Source organism: Carettochelys insculpta, chromosome 4 (genome assembly GCF_033958435.1).
Source record: "Carettochelys insculpta isolate YL-2023 chromosome 4, ASM3395843v1, whole genome shotgun sequence".
In the NCBI taxonomy this organism is placed as follows: domain Eukaryota; kingdom Metazoa; phylum Chordata; order Testudines; family Carettochelyidae; genus Carettochelys; species Carettochelys insculpta.
In genome coordinates this window covers 101,062,087-101,083,939 of record NC_134140.1, presented here as the reverse complement: position 1 = coordinate 101,083,939, position 21,853 = coordinate 101,062,087, and the positions used below count along the sequence as shown (strand labels likewise).

The window sequence follows — 21,853 nt, the reverse complement described above, 5'->3', positions numbered from 1 at the left end:
TGCCGTGTAGCTGCAGCCATTTCGAAGTACCCACACAAATTCAAGGTGCCCTTACTCCCAAAAATGGGTGCCAAGCTCTGAAGGCAGCAATGTAGAAGTAAAAATGGCATGGATGGAAGGGATCATTGCTTCTGGAGGGTTGTCATCACGACCTGAAATATTTGTCAAAGGATGTTCATCAAAAAAAAGTTTGAGAAAAGGGCTGTCTACACTATCCCAAATCTTCGAAATGGCCATACAAATGACCATTTTGAAGATTGCTAATGGGGCACTGAAATGCATATTCAGCACCTCATTAGCATGCCGCCAGCCGCAGCTCTTCAGAATTGCTCTGTTTTGCTGCCACATGGCTCATCCAGATAGGGGTCCTGTTTTAGGTTATACTGATGAAATTCTTAACACTTCTGACCTTTAGACAGTAATCACTACATTCATTGGGGAGTTTGTTTTATTGTCCTTTTACAAATGGACACCCTGAGGTGGAGATTCAGTGATGCACGCAAAGCCACAAAAGGTATTGATTTCACACATGTGGCTAATTGTAATTACTGACCAGGAGGCCAGACTTGTGTCTTTCTCCAAATAATATAGACTCAGTTATGCAACTTTTGTTCAATTAGGAAAGTTTTGTTCTTGAACAGCATGTAAGTGCTTCACAAAGTATCTTTCTGGGACTGCATTATGGGGTCCTCTAATTAGTTTTAAATTACTTTTTTGTGGATTAATCTTGAACTATTCAGATGTTCTTTTGAAAATTGTATTTTCAGATGGGTGCTATACGTGTTGCAAACTGTAACCTCCATAACCAGTTTGTTGGAGAGGGCATAAGTGCTGCTATCCAAGACTTTCAGCTAAGACAGTACATTGAGCAAGTGAACAATTGCAGAGTTGGTCTTCAGCCCACAATACTGCGGCGGGCACACTGGCTGGAAGCTGGGTCTGTCAATTTGGGACTCATCACCGCTGATGTTGCCTTAGCTGTGGACCATCATTCTAAACATGAAGTGCAGAGACATTTCTTAGAAACACATGATAGCAGAATTAAGAGGTAAGTGAAATTATTGGAGGAGGTAAGGTTACTGTATTTCATGTCGTTTTAGTTGACCCATTTATTTATTCATGAAGACATATTTTTTAAGTTCTGACTCTTAAACAATTGATTGAAAATTAGACTGTACTCGCTATACAAGTAGGTGGGTTGCTGGGAACCACCTATGTATTAAGGTGCTTAGAAGAGATTCAGGAATTGGTTGTCGCCTTCTTGGATAACAGAGAACTTGAATGATATTGGTATTTTCAGCAACATGAAGAGCAATGATGTCAAAATAAAGAGAAATAATTTTTAATCATTAGCCTAAGCTACAAAGATAGGGCCATATACTGTTTTTCGTCTATGGTGGTACTCCCACTGATAACAAGGCATAGAGTTGTGCAACATTTAGGCTACATCTACGCTAGCCCCTTCTTTTTGAAAGGGGCATGGTTATGAGCAAGGTCAGAAAATGCTAATGAGGGGCTACCATGAATATGCAGCACCTCATTAGCATAATAGCAGCTGCGGCAATTCAAAAGTGCTGCTTTCAAATCGTGTGCTGCCTGTGTAGATGGGAGGAGAGACAGAAATTTATACTGTATAAAGAGTACATATTACCTCATTAGTCCCATAGGACTCAGCAAGAGATTATGAAGAAATGCATTGCAGTAGGGAAATTTTAGGTTAAGGTTGAGGAAAAACTGAAACTAGGGAAAAAAAAATGAAATAAGTTGTATTGCTAGAATTGCCATCAGCTAAGGTTTTGAAATCTAGACTAGGATCAAATGTTAGGATTCAGTTCTATGGTAAAGAGACTGGGTCTTGTTAAATGTGGTATTTCCATGATCAGATAATGTGATTACTATCTGCAAGTGATATGAAAAAACAGCCTCAAAAATAGCCTTAGGAGTTCAAGTTTTAAACACACTTTTATTGTATGACACACACTGGTAGATTTTTCTAAAATAGTTCATGGGCTTTGCAAAACCACGAATTGTTCACACTAAGACCTTTACTTCCTAATTTATGCAACTATTTCTGGTCTTTGGAAAGCTTATAACATATATTGGAAATTAAGCTGGATGTTACTTAGTGTCTTTGTAGATATGTTCAGTTTATGTCTATGCATTGTGTGTATACAAGGTATTCAATTTTATAAATGAATCAATAAAAAGGGAGTTGATAAGTAAAAGACACAGACTTTTGCATCTTTGGTTCACAGGGTTAGTTCAAATATGCTTAAATATTGGTGCATTAGTGATTTTTGGCTTTGCTTTTTTTTCCACCTTTGCTCAGGTTATGGTTTTTGTGGCCAGATGATAATGTGAAAAACAAAAGAAGCAAGAACAAGTGTGGCTGTCTTGGTGGCTGCCGATTTTTTGGTGGCACAGTGACAGGGCTAGACTTCTTTAAGCTGGAAGAGATGACACCTTCAAGCAGCTCTGCCTTTTCAAGTACAAGTGCAGAATCTGATATGTTTTATGGACAGTCTTTATTGCAGCCAGGAGAATGGATTATTACCAAGGAGACTCCCAAAATTATAGACAGTAAGAATAAAATGTGTATTACTTAGCATACAGTTTTTTCCCACTTACTGAGACGTGTAGATTTTTAACTGTACAGTGTACTTTGTAAAATCTTAACTGATTCTTGGTAAATGAAGAGTAAGTTATTTATAATACTGTATACATAATTTTATTACAGGTCATACAATAGAACATAGTCTGATGTACTCTAAAAATACTCAAACATAGTGGGAGCTAGTCCACTGTATTTGTAGTGGAAGAGACTACGGTTGGTTTCTGGGTAATACAGAGTTTGAGGACTTGACATCCACTTGCAGTGACTTATTTAAATTGGGCATCTCTCAGTGAGGAAGTCTAGTGTTTTGACTGTAACACTTCTAGCTGTCTTTATACATTTCTGTCAGTGCTATAATATTTTTTTGAATATTGTTACTTTTTTAAGAGGGGGAAAACATTAGAGTTCTTAATTCTTGGTGCCACAAAATGTTCACGTTTATGATAGATGTATCTCTGTTTTGTACTTAGGTAAGACAAATGGTGTAAAAAGAAAAGATTGGGACTGTAGATCGGTGGGTATAGAAATAGAGAGAAAGGCCCAGCACTTGAGTCTGCAAGTACCATTGCGATCACACAGCTCCTCATCATCTTCAGAGGAAACTAGCAGTTCCAGTGCAGCACTTCCCTTGCTTGCAGGTGAAAAGGAAAGCCCTTCTTCTGCTACTGAAGATCACATGGGACAAAAAGAGTTTTTGGCTGGTGCAAAGAGGGAGGATGGCCATGGAAGGTTAGTACTCTATCCAAGGTAGAAATTTGTGTGTACTCTTAAGGATAAGGCTGAGTAAACCTGTGGAAAATTCAAATGCAACTGAATATGTCTGACAGTATTCATTCAATAAATTTATTACTTTGAATGCAAAAGTTGACTCATTAAGATTGGATTTTCTCATCTAGATAAAGATCTAATAAGTGTGACAAGCGCATTTACCTAGGTGTTCCTCATTTGCACTTTGATAAGCTAGAAGATGATCTCAGTTACTATAAGACCTTGGTACAACTTAGTATGCCTGCTCTGTATAATAAAAATAATTTCTCGTATAAATTGTTTTCTTTGACAATTCTTATTTCCTCATTTGTGCTGATGAAATGTGCATAAAATTGTTCTTTTAAATGAGTATTGTCAGGATTGTGCAGTGTAAGATTTGCACCATATAAAGAAAAATAAATAAATAGTTTTTTTTCTATTTCTAGTACTCCAGGAGAAGTTTCAGCAAGTAGTCCCGTGTCTCCAAACAACCAGGAAAGGTCTGTAGGTCAGTCTCCGCTCAGGTCTCCTTTGAAACGGCAAGCATCTGTGTGTTCTACCCGACTTGGGAGCACCAAGAGTCTTACTGCAGCCTTCTATGGTGATAAGCAGCCAGTTCCAGTTGGCGTTCAGTTCAGCAGTGATGTCTCTCGCAGTGATGAGAATGTGTTGGACTCTCCAAAGCAGAGGAGAAGTTTTGGTTCGTTTCCATACACACCATCTGCAGATTCAAACTCATTTCACCAATATCGCTCAATGGACTCTAGCATGTCGATGGCTGATAGTGAAGCCTATTTTTCAGCAGCTGAAGAATTTGAGCCAATAAGCAGTGATGAAGGCCCAGGAACATATCCAGGAAGGAAAAAGAGGAAAAAACAGGCCCAGCAAACTGAGTATAGTAGAGGGTCGATCTATCACAGTGTAGAAGGACCTCTAACTAGTACAGTCCATGGAGAAGCCAGTCAGGATCCCAAGACTTTGCCAGTCAAGAGTCATGCTTCACAGGCTTCATTTGTTTCAGCACTGGGAGGAGAGGATGAACTTGTTGAGCACATGTACATCATGGAAGCGGAAAAGGCTGTAGAGAGTGAGCAAATAACTTCCCAACAGCCTATAATGACCTGTTATCAAAGTTACCTTACTCAGTTTCAGGTGGTCAACTGGTCAGTAAAGCATCCAACAAATAAAAGAACCTCAAAATCTTCCTTACATCGGCCTTTAGACCTTGATACCCCAACTAGTGAAGAAAGCTCCTCATCTTTTGAGCATCTGTCTGTTCCAACTTTTAAGGTATGGAGGTAAAAAAACAATGAAGGAAACAAGTGATCTAGAAAGGCTCATAATGCGCTGTGTTAAGGAATTCCTGTTAACTAGGTCAAAGGAAAATTAGAACTGTTTGCTCTTAGTTACTAAGAGTTGTGCTCTTTGATCATAAATCCTTTAGGATTTAGGAACAGAAAGGCTTGTGAGGAAGAGAAGAATTAGTGTTTGTGAATGAAAAGTGTGTCTGAGTTATTGGGAGCTTTGTCAACGCTCGTTACATTACTTAGAAATGCTTTTGAATGACATCTAGTAGAAAGTGATTTGTAGTGCAGTGTCTTAAAATGTACTATCAAAACAAAAAGCAGTCAAGTAGCACTTTAAAGACTAGCAAAGTGCTACTTGGCTGCTTTTTGTTTTGATAGTGTATAGACTAGCACAGCTTCCTCTCTGTTACTATTGAAAATGTACTTACAGTATACTTGATTAACTCCTCCACCAAAGCTTAACACTTCAGTTAATTGTGGTTAACCATACTGTGTCACAGAAACTGTAAACAACCCTACATCTAATTGAAGCTGAGAATCAGAGATTTAGATGACAAGATGCTGAGACTTGGCTTTATTTCCTAGTTAAGTTACTCCTGAGGAAATTCTGCACCAAAACATTAGTATTTCTGCACAGCATAACACAGTATAACCATAACAGTTTCGATAATTTGGTAATTTGTTTCAAAATATCTGTCAGCAAGTACACCTAATAATACAGACCTATCCCTCACAACAAAAAGAAACGGAGAAAAAGCTGTGCTGGTCTACGTACCATCAAAAAAGCAGTCCAGTACAATATTTAATATTTGGTTCTCTGTGCCTTAAATATTGAGTCTGTTCTGGTATGGCTATGATCTGAAGAAGTGGGTCTGTCCCACGAAAGCTCATTACCTAATAAATTATTCTGTTAGTCTTTAAAGTGCTACTGGACTACTTTTTTGTTTTGATACCAAAAAGAAAGGAGGTTCAGGATATTTTTTGAAAAATAGATGCCTAACTTTGAATAATTCTTTTAAACTACAATACAGAAACATATTTCCCACTCCCCTTTAGAATCAGTGCTAAGGGGGAGTCATAGGTGATGGAGGGGCTATGGAAGAGGGAAGGGAGTGAACCTGGGGAGTGTTTAGATGTGGGTGGGAGAAGTCAGGTGAGTTGAGGGATTGTTAGGGTGTGGGGAATCTGTCCCATGCAGAACTTGGCTGTCTCTGAGACTCTCCCATTCATTCCTGCACATCTGCCTCTGTCCCTGTTTGTCCCTGTATTTGCTGTCCCTGTGCAGCCCTGGAACCCCCTTCTATTCAGCACCTGCTCAATGCCTCCTTAGCCTGCAGCCTAGTCTGTTCCCACCACTAGCCATTTTGAACCACAGTCTGTGACCCCTCCCTGCCTCCAGTAGCCCCTTGTCATATCTGTGCTTCCTAACCTGGCTCACTGTGTAGGCTGCTGTAATGAGCACAGTTGTCTGCTACCTGTTACTACCTATCAGCTGGCAATTCTGGTGGCCCAGTGGTATCTGGTAGATGAAGAGTGGAAATGCAGCACTTTTTGGACAGAATGTATTTTCTGGGGTGGGAAATTCTGCACTAGACATGTATTATTTTGCATGCTCAGTGGTGCAGAGGTCTCCCAGAAGTCTTAAGTCTGTTCTGTGTGACGGGGTATGTTTGAGGGAGCTACTAAAATCTAGATAAGACATATCACTGGTGGATTCATATACAGGTTGCACCTCCCTTATCTGGCTTTCTCAGGACCTGTCTGGTCCCAGACAAGAGAATTTGGTGGATGAGGGGAGGTATAGGGCTTCTTCACACAGAGAGCCTCTCTCCCTAGCCCAGGCTACCCCACACGCTGCACCAGCACTGGAGGAGGCTCTGGCCCTGCACTGCTCCAGCACCTGCAGGGGCTCTGGCCTCATGCTGCTGCAGGACTGGTGGGGGCTCTGGCCCCAGGCTCCTGAAGGACTGGTGGGGGCCCCTGTGCTCCTGTGGCAGTGGCGGGGACTTTGGCTCTTGTCCCTGTGCTGCTGCAGGACCAGCGGGGGATCGGGCCCTGGTCGCTGTGCTGCTGCAGGACCAGCGGGGGATCGGGCCCTGGTCGCTGTGCTGCTGCAGGACCAGCGGGGGGCTCTTACTCCTAGCCCTGAGGGGGACTCCTGCACCAGCCACTATTCTCTCATCTGGCAACACTCTGGTCATTCCAGACAATGGATGTTGCCAGATGAGAGAGCATGAGATTTCAGAGGTGCAACCTGTATGAAAACTTCAGATCCAGGACCAAAAATTTTGTCTTGTGGGGTGGGGTGGGGGAATTGGTTAAAAGAAAATTCTAAAAAATTTAAATCTAAATCATGGCTGAGAAGATTTTGTCCCTTCTCTGTGGTTGTCCCTCAGATTTCTTTCAAGTTTTGGGGTAACCTGTATCACCTGCAGGGTTAGCATCCTCTCAGTAGTTGTTTCTGTATAATTTGTATAAGTAATTACTTTTTTGTAAGTGCTTCATCAGGAATCCTGAGAACATCTGACAAAAATAAACCTGCAGTAAATGTCTTGAAATAATTATACCGAAAATGTGAATTTAGTGAACAGTCTGATCATTATATTTCATAAAGTATAAAAATATGCATTTTAGTTTATTCTTAGGTGCAATATTACCAGTCTCCAAGTGTGAGTGTCTTTCAGAAAACTGTCTTTTCAAGACAGTGTCATAGTGTTTTGTGAGTAGTGAAATCTAATCAAAACTGAATATACCTAGCTAACGTACAGAAATACTTCAGTAATTTTTTTTTGCCAATAAAAGCAATTTATTTCGTCTCAAAACCCTCATAGTGTTGGAACAGGAAAACAAAAATTATACACAGTAAAAATCAGAAACGTACTACCCTGTGCTCTAAATTTATTTACTAGGGTTGTTTGTGTAGTAGGATTAAACACAGGAAAGCAGTAGGATTGGGTGCAAATGGTCCTGTCGTTTCTGATGTCAGGATACCCTAGCCTTCTTCCCCTCTTTTTAATTATATGTAAGTATGAAATTGAACATCAGCAGTTTTACAGATCCAAAATTATACCTCCATTGGGTTACCTCCTTCACGTCAGATGAAAAATAATCAAAATGATTTTATAGAAATTTAAGTAATTACCTCAATTAAAGCTAATTTTAGATTTCCTTTTACTGTGTTAATAACACTGTGGATATAAATCTTTCATATATTGCTTTTCCTAAATAGTTGTGTTAAAATTTCAGGTAATATGTATTCAGTGTATTAGTTTTCATGTGAGAATTTCAGGGTCTGATCTTTAAATGGTTGAGAAGTTACACCTTCATGGTGAAATTCATGTACAGTGTGTTAAAAAACTAGTTACAGTAAAAGCCCTGTTCGCTGGCATGCAGAGGGATGGTCAGAGCCAGTAAATTTAAACGTGATCGTTAACTAAGAAGGAGACGTTTGGGTGCAGAGGAGTGGTGCCGGGCACAGGTTTGGGCTGGGGCTTGGGCTCGGCAGGGGGTTGGAGCACAGGGAGGATTTGGGATGCTCATCTCTGGCAAGTGGCTTCCCATCCCTGCAGCTCCTGTTGAAGGCATGTTCTGGCAGCTCTTATATGGAGGCGTTGCCCCCCGCCTCTCCCATTGGCTGCAGATCCAGGCCAGTGATTTGGGAATCAGCACTTTGGGGACAGGGTGGCAGAGGCTCTATACCTACAGAGCCACCTAGCCATGCTTCCACCAGCAACAGAAGGGGCAGGAGCCACTTGCAGGGGCTGTAGAGGTGAGTGCCTCCAACTCTTGACCCAAGCCCCCTCCTGGACCCACTCTCCCTCCCAGAGTGTGCCCTGCAGCCTCTCCTGTGCCCCAGCTTCCTACTGATTCTGCACCAACCACACTTTAAACTGGACTTTTTGTGCAGATCAGAAATATGAGTTTATTGAACTTTGCTGGTAGGCTAAGTGCCAGATAAGAGGACTTTTACTATATATGGTTGGAGTGCCATTTGGGGTGGGCTGGGGTGGAGGTGGGCAGAGATGCACAGTAATAGGGATCTTCTCTTGAAATTATAGAATTCACAGAATAGATAAACATTTATAAGCTCAAAGAATAGTAGCAGATAGTTAGTAATAGTAGTCTGTATCTTTATATTTTATATATATTGTTTTGTTAAACTCAAAGAAGTAATTGTTTTGTACTGTTTTAGATTGTTAAACAGGGTCTCACAGCTAATGCTTTGCTGGACAGAGGAATGCAGCTTACAGGATCGACATCCAAGTGAGTAAAAAATTGCGTTATAACAGAGGCCCCCAGATTGTGGAGTGTACCCCCCTAAGAGGGATGCAGAGGAACATGGGGAGGGCTGCTGGGACGTGGGCCAGCTACTACAGTAGATAGGGAGAGACCACCATATCCAGCTCCCCCTGCACTAGGGATTGTGGCTCCTGGCTCTCAGTGCCTGAGGTTCTGCTTCTGGCCCTGGCTGCTGGGCCACGCCTGGGGCTTTGGCTGTTGGCCTCAGCCCCTTGCCAAGGGTCCTTTTTCACCCCAGCTCTGGCCCCAGCCTTGGTCCCCTTATCTCTGTCCTTCCCTCCCTTGCACTCCTGAGTTGCATTATGGCATTGGTAATTTAAATGACAGGTGACTAGGTTTGCGTAATACTTCAACTGTTGTAACACTTGCTAGCCTTATTAAAATCAGGCTGGTGTTATTTGCGCTATATATCTTAATAGCGCAGAATCGTCTACTGAAATAAATATAAGATTAGTTTAGTTTGGCATCTCCAATTCAAGGCTCTAATTATTTTGGAGTCGCTGTCATATAAAGATAAAAGACTAAGAAAAAGTAACATTAACAATAAATTCTGTAATGCCTGTTTTGAAAATCTAAATAATTAGTGTCTATTTGATTTGTTTAGTACACCCTATACACCTTTGGAAAAGAAAACAATGGATAATACCGATGATGAAACAATAACGGAAGAATGGACACTGGATCACCCGGTCTCCCAGACTAGAACAACAGCTATAGTGGAAGTAAAAGGAACTATAGATGTTGTTCTTACTCCTCTGGTAGCAGAAGCTTTAGACAGGTATTTTATTTTCCTTTACTTCAAGATACATGTTTAAAATTGCTAGATGTTGGAAGATCAATTGCTAAAATAAAAGCTTTTGGATAGACTAGCTGTGTATATATAGGCATTGGGGGAAAAAACGAGATTTTATATAATGCCTGGAGTAACAGCTGATGTCCTGCTCTCATCTCCCTCCCCGCTCAAAAAAGGGCCAATTTACATAATTTTACATGTCTAGCTGAAGAGCTAGAAAAAATTACATTATATTGATTAGTGGCCTGCTCTGACTCCTTCCTGGAAATCAAATTTTCTTTTGTGAACCAATTCTTTTTTCTCCTATAGGTATATAGAAGCAATGGTACATTGTGCTACCACACAACACCCAGCAGCAATTGTGGATGATCTACACTGTAAGGTCCTCAGAGAAGCTGTACAGAACAGCAAAACAACCTCAGAGAATGTACGGGTAGTACAAAACTACAGGATGTTTTGGGGTGGCAGAAGCTTGGATTGGGTGGGATGAAGGAAAACAAATAACATACATGTCTTTATTTCAGATGAAATTTTTATCTTATATATAAGCATGCACGCTCATTTGTTATAATCAAATGTTCTCCTTCAAGTAATTGAGCACATATACATTCCAGTTCTGGTATATATTTCTATCTACCCAGTGCACTTTAGTGTAAAAAAAAAAATAGCAAAAGGGGAATAGCCGACTTAACCTACTTGGTCCACAAAGTGGGCAGTGGCTTCTTAAAGCCAAAGCCAGCCAAAGTGGAGACCGTTAGAGACTGGCCAGTGCCCCAGACTAAGAAGCAGGTCCAGGCCTGCGTTTGGGTGGCAGGGAACTACAGGAAGTTTGTGCCCCACTTTAGCTCAAATGTAGCCCCTCTCACGGAACCGTGTAAGAACAGTCAGCCAGAAAAGGTGTTCTGGACCGAGCAGCGCAAAGGGGCTTTCTGTGCGCTGAAGGAACCTGGTAAACCCAGAATTTATGGTTCACTGATGCCTCAGACAATGCGCTGGGCGTTCTGCTAATGCAGGTAAACAAAAAAGGGGAGAGACACCCCATTGTGTACTTGAGCAAGCAGCTGCTGCCCTGGGAGCAGAACTATGCAGCCATAGAAAAGGAATGTCCGGTCATTCCATGGGCTCTCAGAAAGCTGCAGCCATATCTGTTTGGGTGGAGCTTCATGGTGTGTACTGATCACTTACCCCTGACCTGGCTGCATCACATGAAAGGGGACAATGCCAAGATCCTGAGGCGGAGCCTGCTCCTATAGGATTATGACATGGAGGTGTTCCATGTTAAGGGGAGTAACAATGTTATAGCCGAAGCCCTATCATGCAGGGAGGGAACTGAACTTCCCCAGGTGGCTGGCTAAGGGACCCTGCTCAGTTTGTCACATTTCTCCCCACTTTGAGACCAAAGTGGGGAGTTGTGGTGATGGGTAGTGATGTAAGCAATGAAAGTCCCTGATCTTTGTAACCTAGGCAAACTGGTGACACCTTTGTTCCCCAGGAAACATAAGAAGGCAGGTGGAGGCTGCTGGTTTAAATTGGAAACGGGGCAGTTGAAGGGAGTTAGTCTTGAGGCTGGAGAGGAACAAAGGACACAGGATCCAAGGTTTGAGGACCCCACTTGGGGCCTCCTCTCCCCCGTATGGATTGGACTGATTGTTTCTGGCTGCCATACTGACAAATTTGCACCACACTATGTTGCTGTTGACTAATAAACCTGTTCCACCAGCTGAATGAGAGTCGCCCCTAACCGTGGATGGGGTGCAGTCCTGGTGACCCCCACACTCTGTAATAGTCTTTAATAGGTATGCTATTACCTCTTTCCCCTGTCTTAATGTTTTTACTCTTGCCACCTGGCCTCCCTACTGCTGGATATGCCATGCAAAAATCCATGCATCTGGCCCTGGATTCAGGCCAATCTGGAGCTGAATGGGCAAAGAACTCATCATCCCCGAGTGCTCTTGCTATTCCTTTGACCACATCCTGTCCCTCAAGACACAAACACATATGAAGATGTACAGGGAACAGAGGCATCGTTCTTCTTACTTGGGGCCATCTTCCAGGTCAGCTGTGTTTTCTAGCTGTTGGAAGAAGACGACTTAGTTGAGACCTAAAAAGGGCTCTTCAGACTCTCACAAGAACTCTAATTATAGGATTATGGCTGATAAGTGTGCTCCTAAATTCTCTGGTATTGAAATTAAAAGACATCAAGAGTGCCATGCCCCAGTGTACTCAAGTCTGATGCTTACCTCATCAGTGCAGATAAAATTGTACATTCCAATTCTAATAACAGCAGGGCTGAAAATATTGATGTCAGTACCCTCAATATTGGTGTGAGTGGTGACAGTGACAGGCATCTCAGCTGTGAGTATCATCAGGCCTGCTGGGCTCTTCTGTTTTGAAGAATCCACTCTTGATCTCATGAGGCATATGTACATCGACAAAGGGATCATTGGTGACTACATTTCAAGAATTCACATGTACAGAACAGTTTTTATGCTATAGTATAGCAGAAATGCTGTACAATATTTGGGAAATAGTATGGTATTATTAATTAGTATAATTTGGTATAGTATGTAGCAGGCTGGATTTTTAGCTCTACTTGTGATCGGGCGCATACTCTTCTAACAAATGCTTTTAGTGGAATATGTGTACTGGCAATACATAATTTATCACAGTTAATGATTTAGAATACTTCCAGAAAGTTGTGTTTTGTGATTTTGAGTTAGAGTTCTGCCAAAGTGAAGCCATAAAAGCACATATTTTTTATGGAAGGTGTGGCAGTCCATTTGATACCTTACACAGTTGTCCCTATCTTCCTATTTTGAAACTAAGTGTACTATTGTCTTCCTCCACAATTATGGGTTCTTTCTAGTCTGCTAATGATTCTTTTTATTCTAGGGTGACCACATTGACTATGGCAAATACAGGACACCAGCCTTCAGGAACTGGGGGCTGCTGTTCCATGTCAGGGCTCCTCAGTGATGGGGGCAGATGCCTCACAGTGAGGCACCAGGGATGGGGACTCTGCAGCCCCCTGATTAAGGGGAGTGGAGGCTGGGGGCTCCACGACCTCCCAGCAGGGGCATCAGGGAATGAACAGGCTGCACCCTGGCACCCTATTCCCTGGAACCACCCAATTCCCTGGCGGGGGGGGCTGCTGCCTCAAGGCACTAGGTGTGAGGGAACAGGAGCTTCACAAAATACGAGACAGTTAGTACATTTTCTTAAAGTCAGGATGCTTGTGAGACAGCTTAAACAAGGATGGATAGTCACCCAATTTTATTATTGATACCTTTAGTGTCCTTGCCTATCAAAGCAGTTAATCTTCAGGTAAAAGGAACTCTTTGAAGTTCATTTTGGAACTTTAATCAGTTGAAATTTTTGTGCTAAGCAGAACAGCCCTTTGTAGCACTCTCAGACTCTGATGACCCAGAAGTCATGATACTGTAAGTTGGAATCAAATATGAGTCTATTGCACTGCAGTACTTCTGAGCCATTCCACTGCCTTACATTTAAAAATACTTCGATAGGTTTCAATTAGTGTGAATTACTAACTGGAACCACATTTTTTAAAGCTATCTTCCAAACAGGATATTAGGGGAATGAAAACAGAGAACCCAGCAACAGGAACAACAAACCAAGGACAGGCACAGACTAATCTTTCACTTAAGCAAGATAATGTGACAATTAAAGGTCTTCAGGCCAATGTTACGATACCCAAGGTAAAAATTTTCTGTTGATCTGTGTAGTCTCACGTGATAGTAGTTCACAAGCTAACCTTCATGTGGATCCTTCTGACTTTTTTGAGACACTTAACTCTAGCTGTGATAAATCACTGTTCTATTTTGTTGACTTTATGCATTTTTGATTCTCTGCTCAAGGTAAAATAAAATTTTAAAAGAAAATAAAGTAAAATAAGTAAAATAAATAAAAAGTAAAATAAAAGTTATTTTTAACGAATGCATTGGCATCTGAATGAACGTATGTTCAACCTCTGTAAAAGACTTACAAATTATTAGATTTCACCCTCTCCTATTTCAATTAATAGGAATGATGTAAATTGTATCTGATGAGAAACCTGTGATATGTATTTCTTTTTTTTTAAAGGGGTATTTTTTCTTTGGGGGGTAATTTATGTTTAGGTAAATTTGTGTTTATTGCAAGCATCCGTTGAAGAAACCCCAGGTGCTACTTCTGGCAAAACTGTGACTCATGTTTCCTTAGTAGCTTTGTGTTTTGATAGAATTGCTACACAAGTTCGTATGAACAGGTAAGAATAATACATTTAATAATTCATAATTCATAACAGCTTGCAAACTGAGATAATCTGAAAAAGACTGCTTTGTCAGTGGATTTCTAAATCTAAATTAGTTTCTAAATGAGGTAGTGAAGAGTACTTTGGAATCTTTAAAGCCTGAATCCTTGCTTCAGTTAGGTTTGGCTCTTAATAAGGTAACACTTATGTTATTGAGGGGAGAATTAAATCTTTGTTGGTTTTCCTAATCAACATTTCTTAATTTGTGAACAGTGAATTCTTAAATCCGATGTTCCTTCTTCATTTTAACTTTGCGTAAAACTAAAAATTAATTAATTAATTGTCGTCGAGATTTTTTGATTTATTTTTCCCTTCTCACTTACAAGGGGAGTCGTTGAGGAGACTTCAAACAATACAGATACTGGGAGGAATTCAGTAACATTTGATCGGTACATCCATACCAGTAAAATGCAGCCCCAGTCTTCTGGCTCACTGAGATCAAATGCTGGAGCAGAAAAAGGAAAAGAAATTGCTGCTAAACTGAACATTCATCGTGTTCATGGACAGCTTAGAGGCCTTGATACAACAGGTTGGTTTACTCATAAGCAATGCTTTTTTTTTTTTTTTTTTTTCTGGTTAGTATAAGGTAATTGAGAGCCAATCTCACGGTTGGGTCTGTCGAGGTGCCGGTACTCAGTACTGGCAAGTACTGGCACAAAAAAAGCACAGCTCATGTGCATGGAAACTTCTGTTTTGAGGCACTTTGAATAGTGAAGGTTTAATCAGATTACAGTTTTTCTACTTCTAACTTTTGAATGAAATAATGTATTTGAGTTGTCTCAGTAATTAGAGCTGCTTTCCAAATTGTGACATCTCATCCTATCTTTCATTTAAAATGCAATACCCATTAGTGAGTACATTCCATTGATTTTCATTGGTGAGAAGTAGCGTTTCACAAATGCCTTTCTCACTGTTATTTGATTAGTTTTAAGCATCCATTTAGTGACAGAGTTTCACCAGAGCTTCATAGTTCATTTAAGTCATATGTTACTTTGGTTAACTCCTCCAATTTTTTGATACAACTTGAGGGTCTGACTCTCATTTTGGATCTGACTTCAAAGAAAGTAATAACAAATTTAATATAGTCTGCTTTGGATTTGTTTTCTTAGCAATTTCTATAACTGATAGCAAGCAGTGGAACTGCTTATGTGCATTATACATTTACAACATGGGCTGGAGTGTATTCATACTCATCACTAAATAAACCTTGTATTTGCACTGGAGATGCGTTTTTGAAAATACCCTCAAAACATAGTGGACTCAAACAACAGACTTCATGGCATACAAAAGTAGTATGGTTTTTAAATCTTCCCTTTTATTTGAGAGGACATCATCAATATCACTATTTCATTTATCATTTGCAAACTGAAAAGTATTACCTTGGAATTTTCTGTAACAAGATTTTTCTATAGAGCTTAAGTGTCTCAGAGGCTGTAGCCAGTCACAAGTCAATTTTTAAAAAGCAGTCACAAACATTTTTATATAGCATTGCATTTTGATGAATTCAGAATCTTTAACATAGAAAATATATTTGGGCTTTAATTTAATTTTCTGATCCTTGTTAAGTTGCTTTCAGTAGTTTCTCTTAATGCACAGTCAGTTTTATTTATTATTGCTACATGCAAAAAAAGCCCCAGAACCCACAAACCATCTATAATTAAGGAAAAAATGTGCTGCCATGTATTAATTTTCTGTTGTCTATATAACAAAACAATAAATTACTTGTTTTTACAGATATTGGGACATGTGCAATAACAGCGATTCCTTTTGAGAAATCAAAAGTTCTCTTTACTTTGGAAGAGTTGGATGAGTTTACTTTTGTAGATGAAACTGATCAGCAAGCTGTTCCAGATGTAACTCGCATAGGTCCCAGCCAAGAGAGGTGGGGATGGATAATGTTTGAATGTGGAATTGAAAATTTAACAATAAAAGGTAAAGCTACATGATCAATGTTAGTTACTATTAATGTAATTAATTAAATGATTCATTGGGTGTTTCAAGTTTCTAATCTTCATATTTAATTTTAAAAGTTATTGAATATAGGTAGTATTAACTAGTTTATATTTTTGTACATGTACATACTTCATGCAATGAATTCTATAATAAATAAGCTTGTATAATTGCCCGTATAATTAACCCAGAATGACATTTACTAGATAGAGTAACTTTTTAAGGGTTAAAATGTTAGGTTCATTTCACCCTGAAAGGATATTTAAGAAGCTTTTGTCTATGAAACTGAGAGTAATTGGTAATATAACTAGTTATATTGGTAATATAACTAGTTATATTGGTAATATAACTAGTCCCCTGGCCCATGATCCTACCATCACACCTGTAGTAGGAGTTTGCTTGCAGGTTTGGAGCCTTGTTGTTTTCCAGAGGGGAGCTCACTCTTATGAAACAAATAGTCTTAGGGTGCGTCTACACTAGCCGGCTACTTCGAAGTAGCCAGCACAACGTTGAAATAGCACTCGTCGTGTCTACACATGCCGTGTGCCATTTTGATGTTGAAATTGACATTAGGCGGTGAGACGTTGAAATCGCTATTCCCATCTGAAGATGGGAATAGTGCCCTACTTCAACGTTCAACGTCGAAGTAGGGCGTGTGTAGACAATCCGCTTCTTGCTACTTCGAAATAGTGGGGTACTTCATGGCAGCCATCAGCAAAGGGGTTGAGAGATGCTCTGTCCAGCCCCTGCGGGGCTCTATGGTCACCATGTGCAGCAGCCCTTAGCCCAGGCTTCTGGCTGCTGCTGCTGCTGCAGCTGGGGGCCTGTGCTGAATGCACAGGGTCTGCAACCAGTTGCCCTGCACAGCACAAGACCCACAGAGCTGACAAGTGTGTCTGGGAGGGACCCTTTAAGGGAGCGGCTTGTGGCTTTGCTGGCCCCTTATTTCGACGGGGAGCGCTTGTGTGTGTGGACGCTCCGCATTTCCTACCGGGGCGGCTCCTTTCGATGTTCCACGTCGCTACTTCGACATTGAACGTCGATGGCACCAGCCCTGGAGGACGTGTAGACGATACATGTCAAAGTAGCCTATTTCGATGTCCTAACGTCGAAATAGGCTACTTCGACGTAGTGTGCTAGTGTAGATATAGCCTAAATGTTTTCTGCATCTGAATTGTTCTCTCCAGTAGATTGTATGTTTAGTGTTTCAGTAAGATGGAAGACATGTCAAATTGCTTTGAAGAGACATGAACTCTTTGAAAAATATCTATTAAATTCACTTAATCTAAAATATAGATTTTAGCCAAAGTGTACAGCAAAAGTGTGTGTGAGAGTAAGAGGAATTACGTGTTTTACGTGAGATTTGAATAGAAAATTGACAAATTCTCTATTTTTCAAAGTTTGTGAAAATAAAATAAACAAACAGAGTTTTACAAACAAATTTACTCTTTGTATTTACAGGAGGAAGACAATCTGGAGCTGTTTTATATAGTACTTTTGGAGTCATGGGTAAATCTAATGCCACAGAGAGGGGTGGATTGCTTGCATCCAACAATTCTTCAGATTCTCCAACTGGTAGCGGTTATAATACTGACGTGTCTGATGATAATCTTCCTTGTGACAGAAGTCCCTCTTCAGACATAAATGGAAATTCAGTTTCAGACGAGCAGGTAGGTGCATGCCCTTGTAAATTATTTCCTTTGGTATTTGTCTGTGGGTTCTTCTTTTTAGCAGTTGCTACTTATAGCGCAAAATTATTTTTAGTAGAACCTTAAAAACATTTGTGCTTATTGAATTTAGAGCATCTTCGTACATGATTAAAACAGCAGCTTTCTGAAGGTTGCATCCAAATATGATCTTTGGTAATAGTATGGGACATGTATCTTGTTTCTCTTTGTCTAAATGTCATATACAATTTTACTTTTTGGCAGGCAGTATATCATGTGCTTTTCTGTTAAGCAGTTACTGCCTTCAGAAAACGATTTACCTCTTTTCCTTGTACCTCTTCTTGTGTAGGATGAAGGAGTTGAATCTGATGATCTGAAGAAAGATCTTCCTCTAATGCCTCCCCCACCTGACTCCTGCAGCATGAAGCTGACAATCAAAGAAATTTGGTTTAGTTTTGCCGCTCCCACTAATGTGCGTGCTCCTGCCCATATATTTTCCAGGTATAACTTCCTCAGACTTATAAGAAATAAAAGGAGCAGCTCTATATGTTGTCATATTTGGTACCTTATGAGTGCAGCCTCTGTAATCATCGTTGCTGTTTCTATTACTGGATAATGACAAAATGTGGGGATTTAGGTCAGACAAAATCAGTGTCTCTGTAGTAAGGGAATGCCTGTATAGCTGTTGTCATTATGTAGAAATATATTTTTTATCTTTTTTTTTCAATCGGAATTAAAAATAACTAAATAGTGAACATAGTGAAAGTATAAGAAATAGTAATGTTTACAGAACTGTTTAAAATTCCATTTTCTAAAGGTAGTTTTAGGTAATTAAGAGCCTGACTACTTGAGGAAACTTGTGCAGTAAGCTAGGGTGCGAAGTTAAAGCGTGTGAACTACTCTTCATTAATGCTGCTGTGAGCATAGTCTTAGGCTACATCTACACTACCAGATAAATTCGAATTTAAGGCAGTTAGCTTGATTGTACCAAGTGACTTTCTTCACTTTAAATACCATTAGCTCGATTTAGGGAGCACTAGTATCAGCGTAACATCATTGAATCCAGCTGGGTGTAGTGTCAAGCTCGAACTTAAAAGTTCACATGAAGGCTGGTGTGGAAGCGCCATGTCTTTGAATCAAATTCATTAGCCTGCAGAGTCTGACTGGTGCAGCTGCACCTAGCTCCCGGATCCTTGCCACTTGCAGGAGCCAGGAAACTGACTGGCGCTGCTGCATCTGGCTTTCTGCTGCACCTAGCTCCTGGCTCCAGTGAGCCAGGCGCAGCAGCACTCGTCAGTTTCCCAGTTCCCCCCAAGCTGGGGGGACCCAGGAACCAGACAGCAGGGTTGAGTGCTGCCAGTGGTGGATGGGCAGCAGGGCCCAGCAGGAGGGTACAGAATGCAGGACTGAAGGAAGTATAGGATAGGTTCCCACAAAGCACTGCTGCAGCAGTCATTGTTTGGCCATTCAGTGTGGCAGCACTACCTTGACTTTGTGGGGAAATGAGAATACTCAAAATTGAATTCATGAAACCCAGTGTTATAAAATGAAATTTAATAAAATCGAATGTCTCTGGTAGTGTAGACATCGCCTTAGTTGCAATGACTGCATTTGTGCATTGTAGCTTAATGCTTTTCCAAAGTGTACTAAGTTAAAACAAACTCACTCTATGAGTGTGTAATAAGTGCAGGGAGTTAGTATACAGAGTGGAGGTGTTCACAAGGTATTCTGGGCTTTTTTTGCTTTTGTAGAAGCAAGCTCTTGGTGTTATCAAAAGTTGATGAAATTTAAGCTCCTAAATCACTTTTAAAAATATTCAGGAAAATATTTTGTTTTCAATTGTAATCACTTAAAAAGGTGGAGCTACCAAAACCGAAGCTACATATGGTTTTGGGTGTAAAATACAGCAAAGGTTTTTGACTAGCTAAAGAATAAATAATTATTTTATTCCATCTTGAATGTTTATTGTAACATTCACTGATTTTTTTTTTTTTTTTATGATGAGGTAATGAAATTGTTTAGGGGAAGTGGTGATTCTTGTTTGAGAAAGAAGAAGAAAGTGTATCATCTTCTTTCCACTTCCTATCTGTCAAAACCACTTGTTCATTCTTGCATGACTCCCATTCATGTGACTTGTCTATCACATTGAAAATCCCATTACCTTATGCCAGAAAAGAGGAAGAAGAAGAGATCTGTAGTGGGAGTGAGGGGAGGGTATTAGTGTGTTTCTGGTGCTTAGAGTTGCATTTTTATATTGGCACCAGTTTTAAATATGAATAATGCTGTTCTGTATATCTTAAATTTTTTTAAGCCAATAAAGGTTGCTTTGTTTCACTTTGAGTCTAACTGGTTAGGTTACATCCAACTTAAACTAATGCACAATTGCATCAGCAAACATTACTGATAATTATTGCTCAACTTGAAATCTGTTTTTTCAATATTTAATTTTTCTTCAAATAGGCAATTGAACCTACTTAGCACTGCAACCCCTGCTGTTGGTGCATGGCTTGTTCCCATTGATCAACTGAAGTCTTCATTAAACAAATTAGAAACAGAAGGAACTCTAAGGATTTGTGCTGTGATGGGTTGCATAATGACAGAGGCATTAGAGGTTGGTGACTCACTGAAAAATAAGGTCAACAGACATAAACCAAGCATGGGCAACACACCTTCTTTATTATCTGGCTTTTTTTAATATTTTACTTTCTATTGAAATCCTGTGCTTGTTGAACTGTCCATAGAATTTGCTCCTTGTGATTTGGATGCAGAACCTAAACTTCTATTGCAGAAGTTTCTAGCTGTGAATAAAATGGTCCTGGTTCTCCTTCAAACTGGTGTTCATAAATAGTGCCCTCTAATTGAAGTCAATATCTTTATATCATTGTGAAATGAAGATAATTAGGTCCCACACGAGCTGATTTGGTGTCTGCAACAGTGGTTTTGTGAATGTGTGAACTATCCACTGAATCTTTGTGGCTACAGACTGAAACCTAATAGAAAACATGTGAATTTGCACATTATTTTTGTTGTGCCCAGGCAGTGTATTGCTTGGTATTAGTTGATGTAGCCAAAGAATTTTTGGACTTGGAATGTCAGATGGAGACAGGTGAAGTAGTTGCTTGAACAGGGAACTAAATATTTAAAATTGATCTTATTCCCTTCATTTGCTTTTCCTATACCCATCATCCTCCAGTATTTTTTTATAAAAGTATAATCACTTCCTGGGTACCAAAGGCCCCATGTTACCTTACCCAAGTGTCAAAAACTTCATTTATTACTGGACAGTTTGGCTATGGCTACACAGCAAAGTTATTTCAAGATAACAGCTGTTATTTTGAAATAACTTTGCTAGCACCTACACTGCACATGCTATTTCAAAATTAATTCAGAATAGCAGGCACGTTATTTTGTGTCTTGTAAACTTCATTTCTGGAGGAATAACACCTATTTTGAAATAGCTATTTCAAAATAGGTACCTTTAAGACAGGGAATAGCACTATTTCAGAATAAGCTGTGATGGCATCCAGTGGCACTATTTTGAAATAGACACTGGGGCCGCGTCTACACTTGCAAGTTCTTTCAAAATATTTTTTGAAAGAAGGGGCTCCTTCAGAGTATCCTGTGGAGAGTCTACACATAAAAAGCATTCTTTCAAAATTAAATTGAAAGAACATTGCAATCCTTTCGAAAGTGCTCTTCCACTCCCGTTTCAGGAAAAGCGCCTTCTTTTGAAAGCTTTTTTTAGAAGAATGTGTGGTAGATGCTCCATGAGCCCTTCATTTTTGCGAGAGCAGTCCTCATAGCACTTGATTTTTTTGATCCCTGGCCTGTTCTTTCGAAAGAGCAGCGGCTGTGTGGATGCTCTCTTTTGAAAGAGCAGATCACTCTTTTGATCTATATTTTTGTGTGTGTATGCACTTTTTTGAAAGAAGTTCTTTCAGAAGAGATCTGGAAGGACTTCTTTTGAAAGATCACTGAGTGTAGACGTAGCCTGTGTGTCTGGACATGCTAATTTGAAATAGCTGGGTGCTATTTCAGAGTGCATTATTGTGTATAGCTGCATTATTTCAAAATTAGCTATTTAGAAATAACTATTGTAGAATGTGTTATTTTGACATAATGCTGTTGTATAGACATAGCCTTTCTATAAAGTGTAAGTATTAGCAC

General features: G+C 40.0%; 1 protein-coding gene across 12 annotated transcripts in view; it reads left to right on the top strand.

Moving 5' to 3' along the window:
- The window catches only part of BLTP1 (bridge-like lipid transfer protein family member 1), a 206,547-nt gene that overhangs the window by 96,624 nt on the left and 88,070 nt on the right, over positions 1–21,853 (top strand). For 11 of the 12 annotated variants that reach the window (XM_074993362.1, XM_074993364.1, XM_074993363.1 and 8 more), the window contains 14 exons: positions 768–1,048; positions 2,330–2,580; positions 3,085–3,343; positions 3,808–4,651; positions 8,861–8,931; positions 9,572–9,745; positions 10,070–10,187; positions 13,330–13,476; positions 13,897–14,024; positions 14,396–14,598; positions 15,804–16,001; positions 17,481–17,689; positions 18,036–18,187; positions 20,147–20,297. In XM_074993362.1, coding sequence (XP_074849463.1) covers positions 768–1,048; positions 2,330–2,580; positions 3,085–3,343; positions 3,808–4,651; positions 8,861–8,931; positions 9,572–9,745; positions 10,070–10,187; positions 13,330–13,476; positions 13,897–14,024; positions 14,396–14,598; positions 15,804–16,001; positions 17,481–17,689; positions 18,036–18,187; positions 20,147–20,297 — 3,186 coding nt within the window. The remainder of the gene's footprint in view (positions 1–767; positions 1,049–2,329; positions 2,581–3,084; positions 3,344–3,807; positions 4,652–8,860; positions 8,932–9,571; positions 9,746–10,069; positions 10,188–13,329; positions 13,477–13,896; positions 14,025–14,395; positions 14,599–15,803; positions 16,002–17,480; positions 17,690–18,035; positions 18,188–20,146; positions 20,298–21,853) is intronic. The other variant, XM_074993360.1, reaches the window with a different exon arrangement.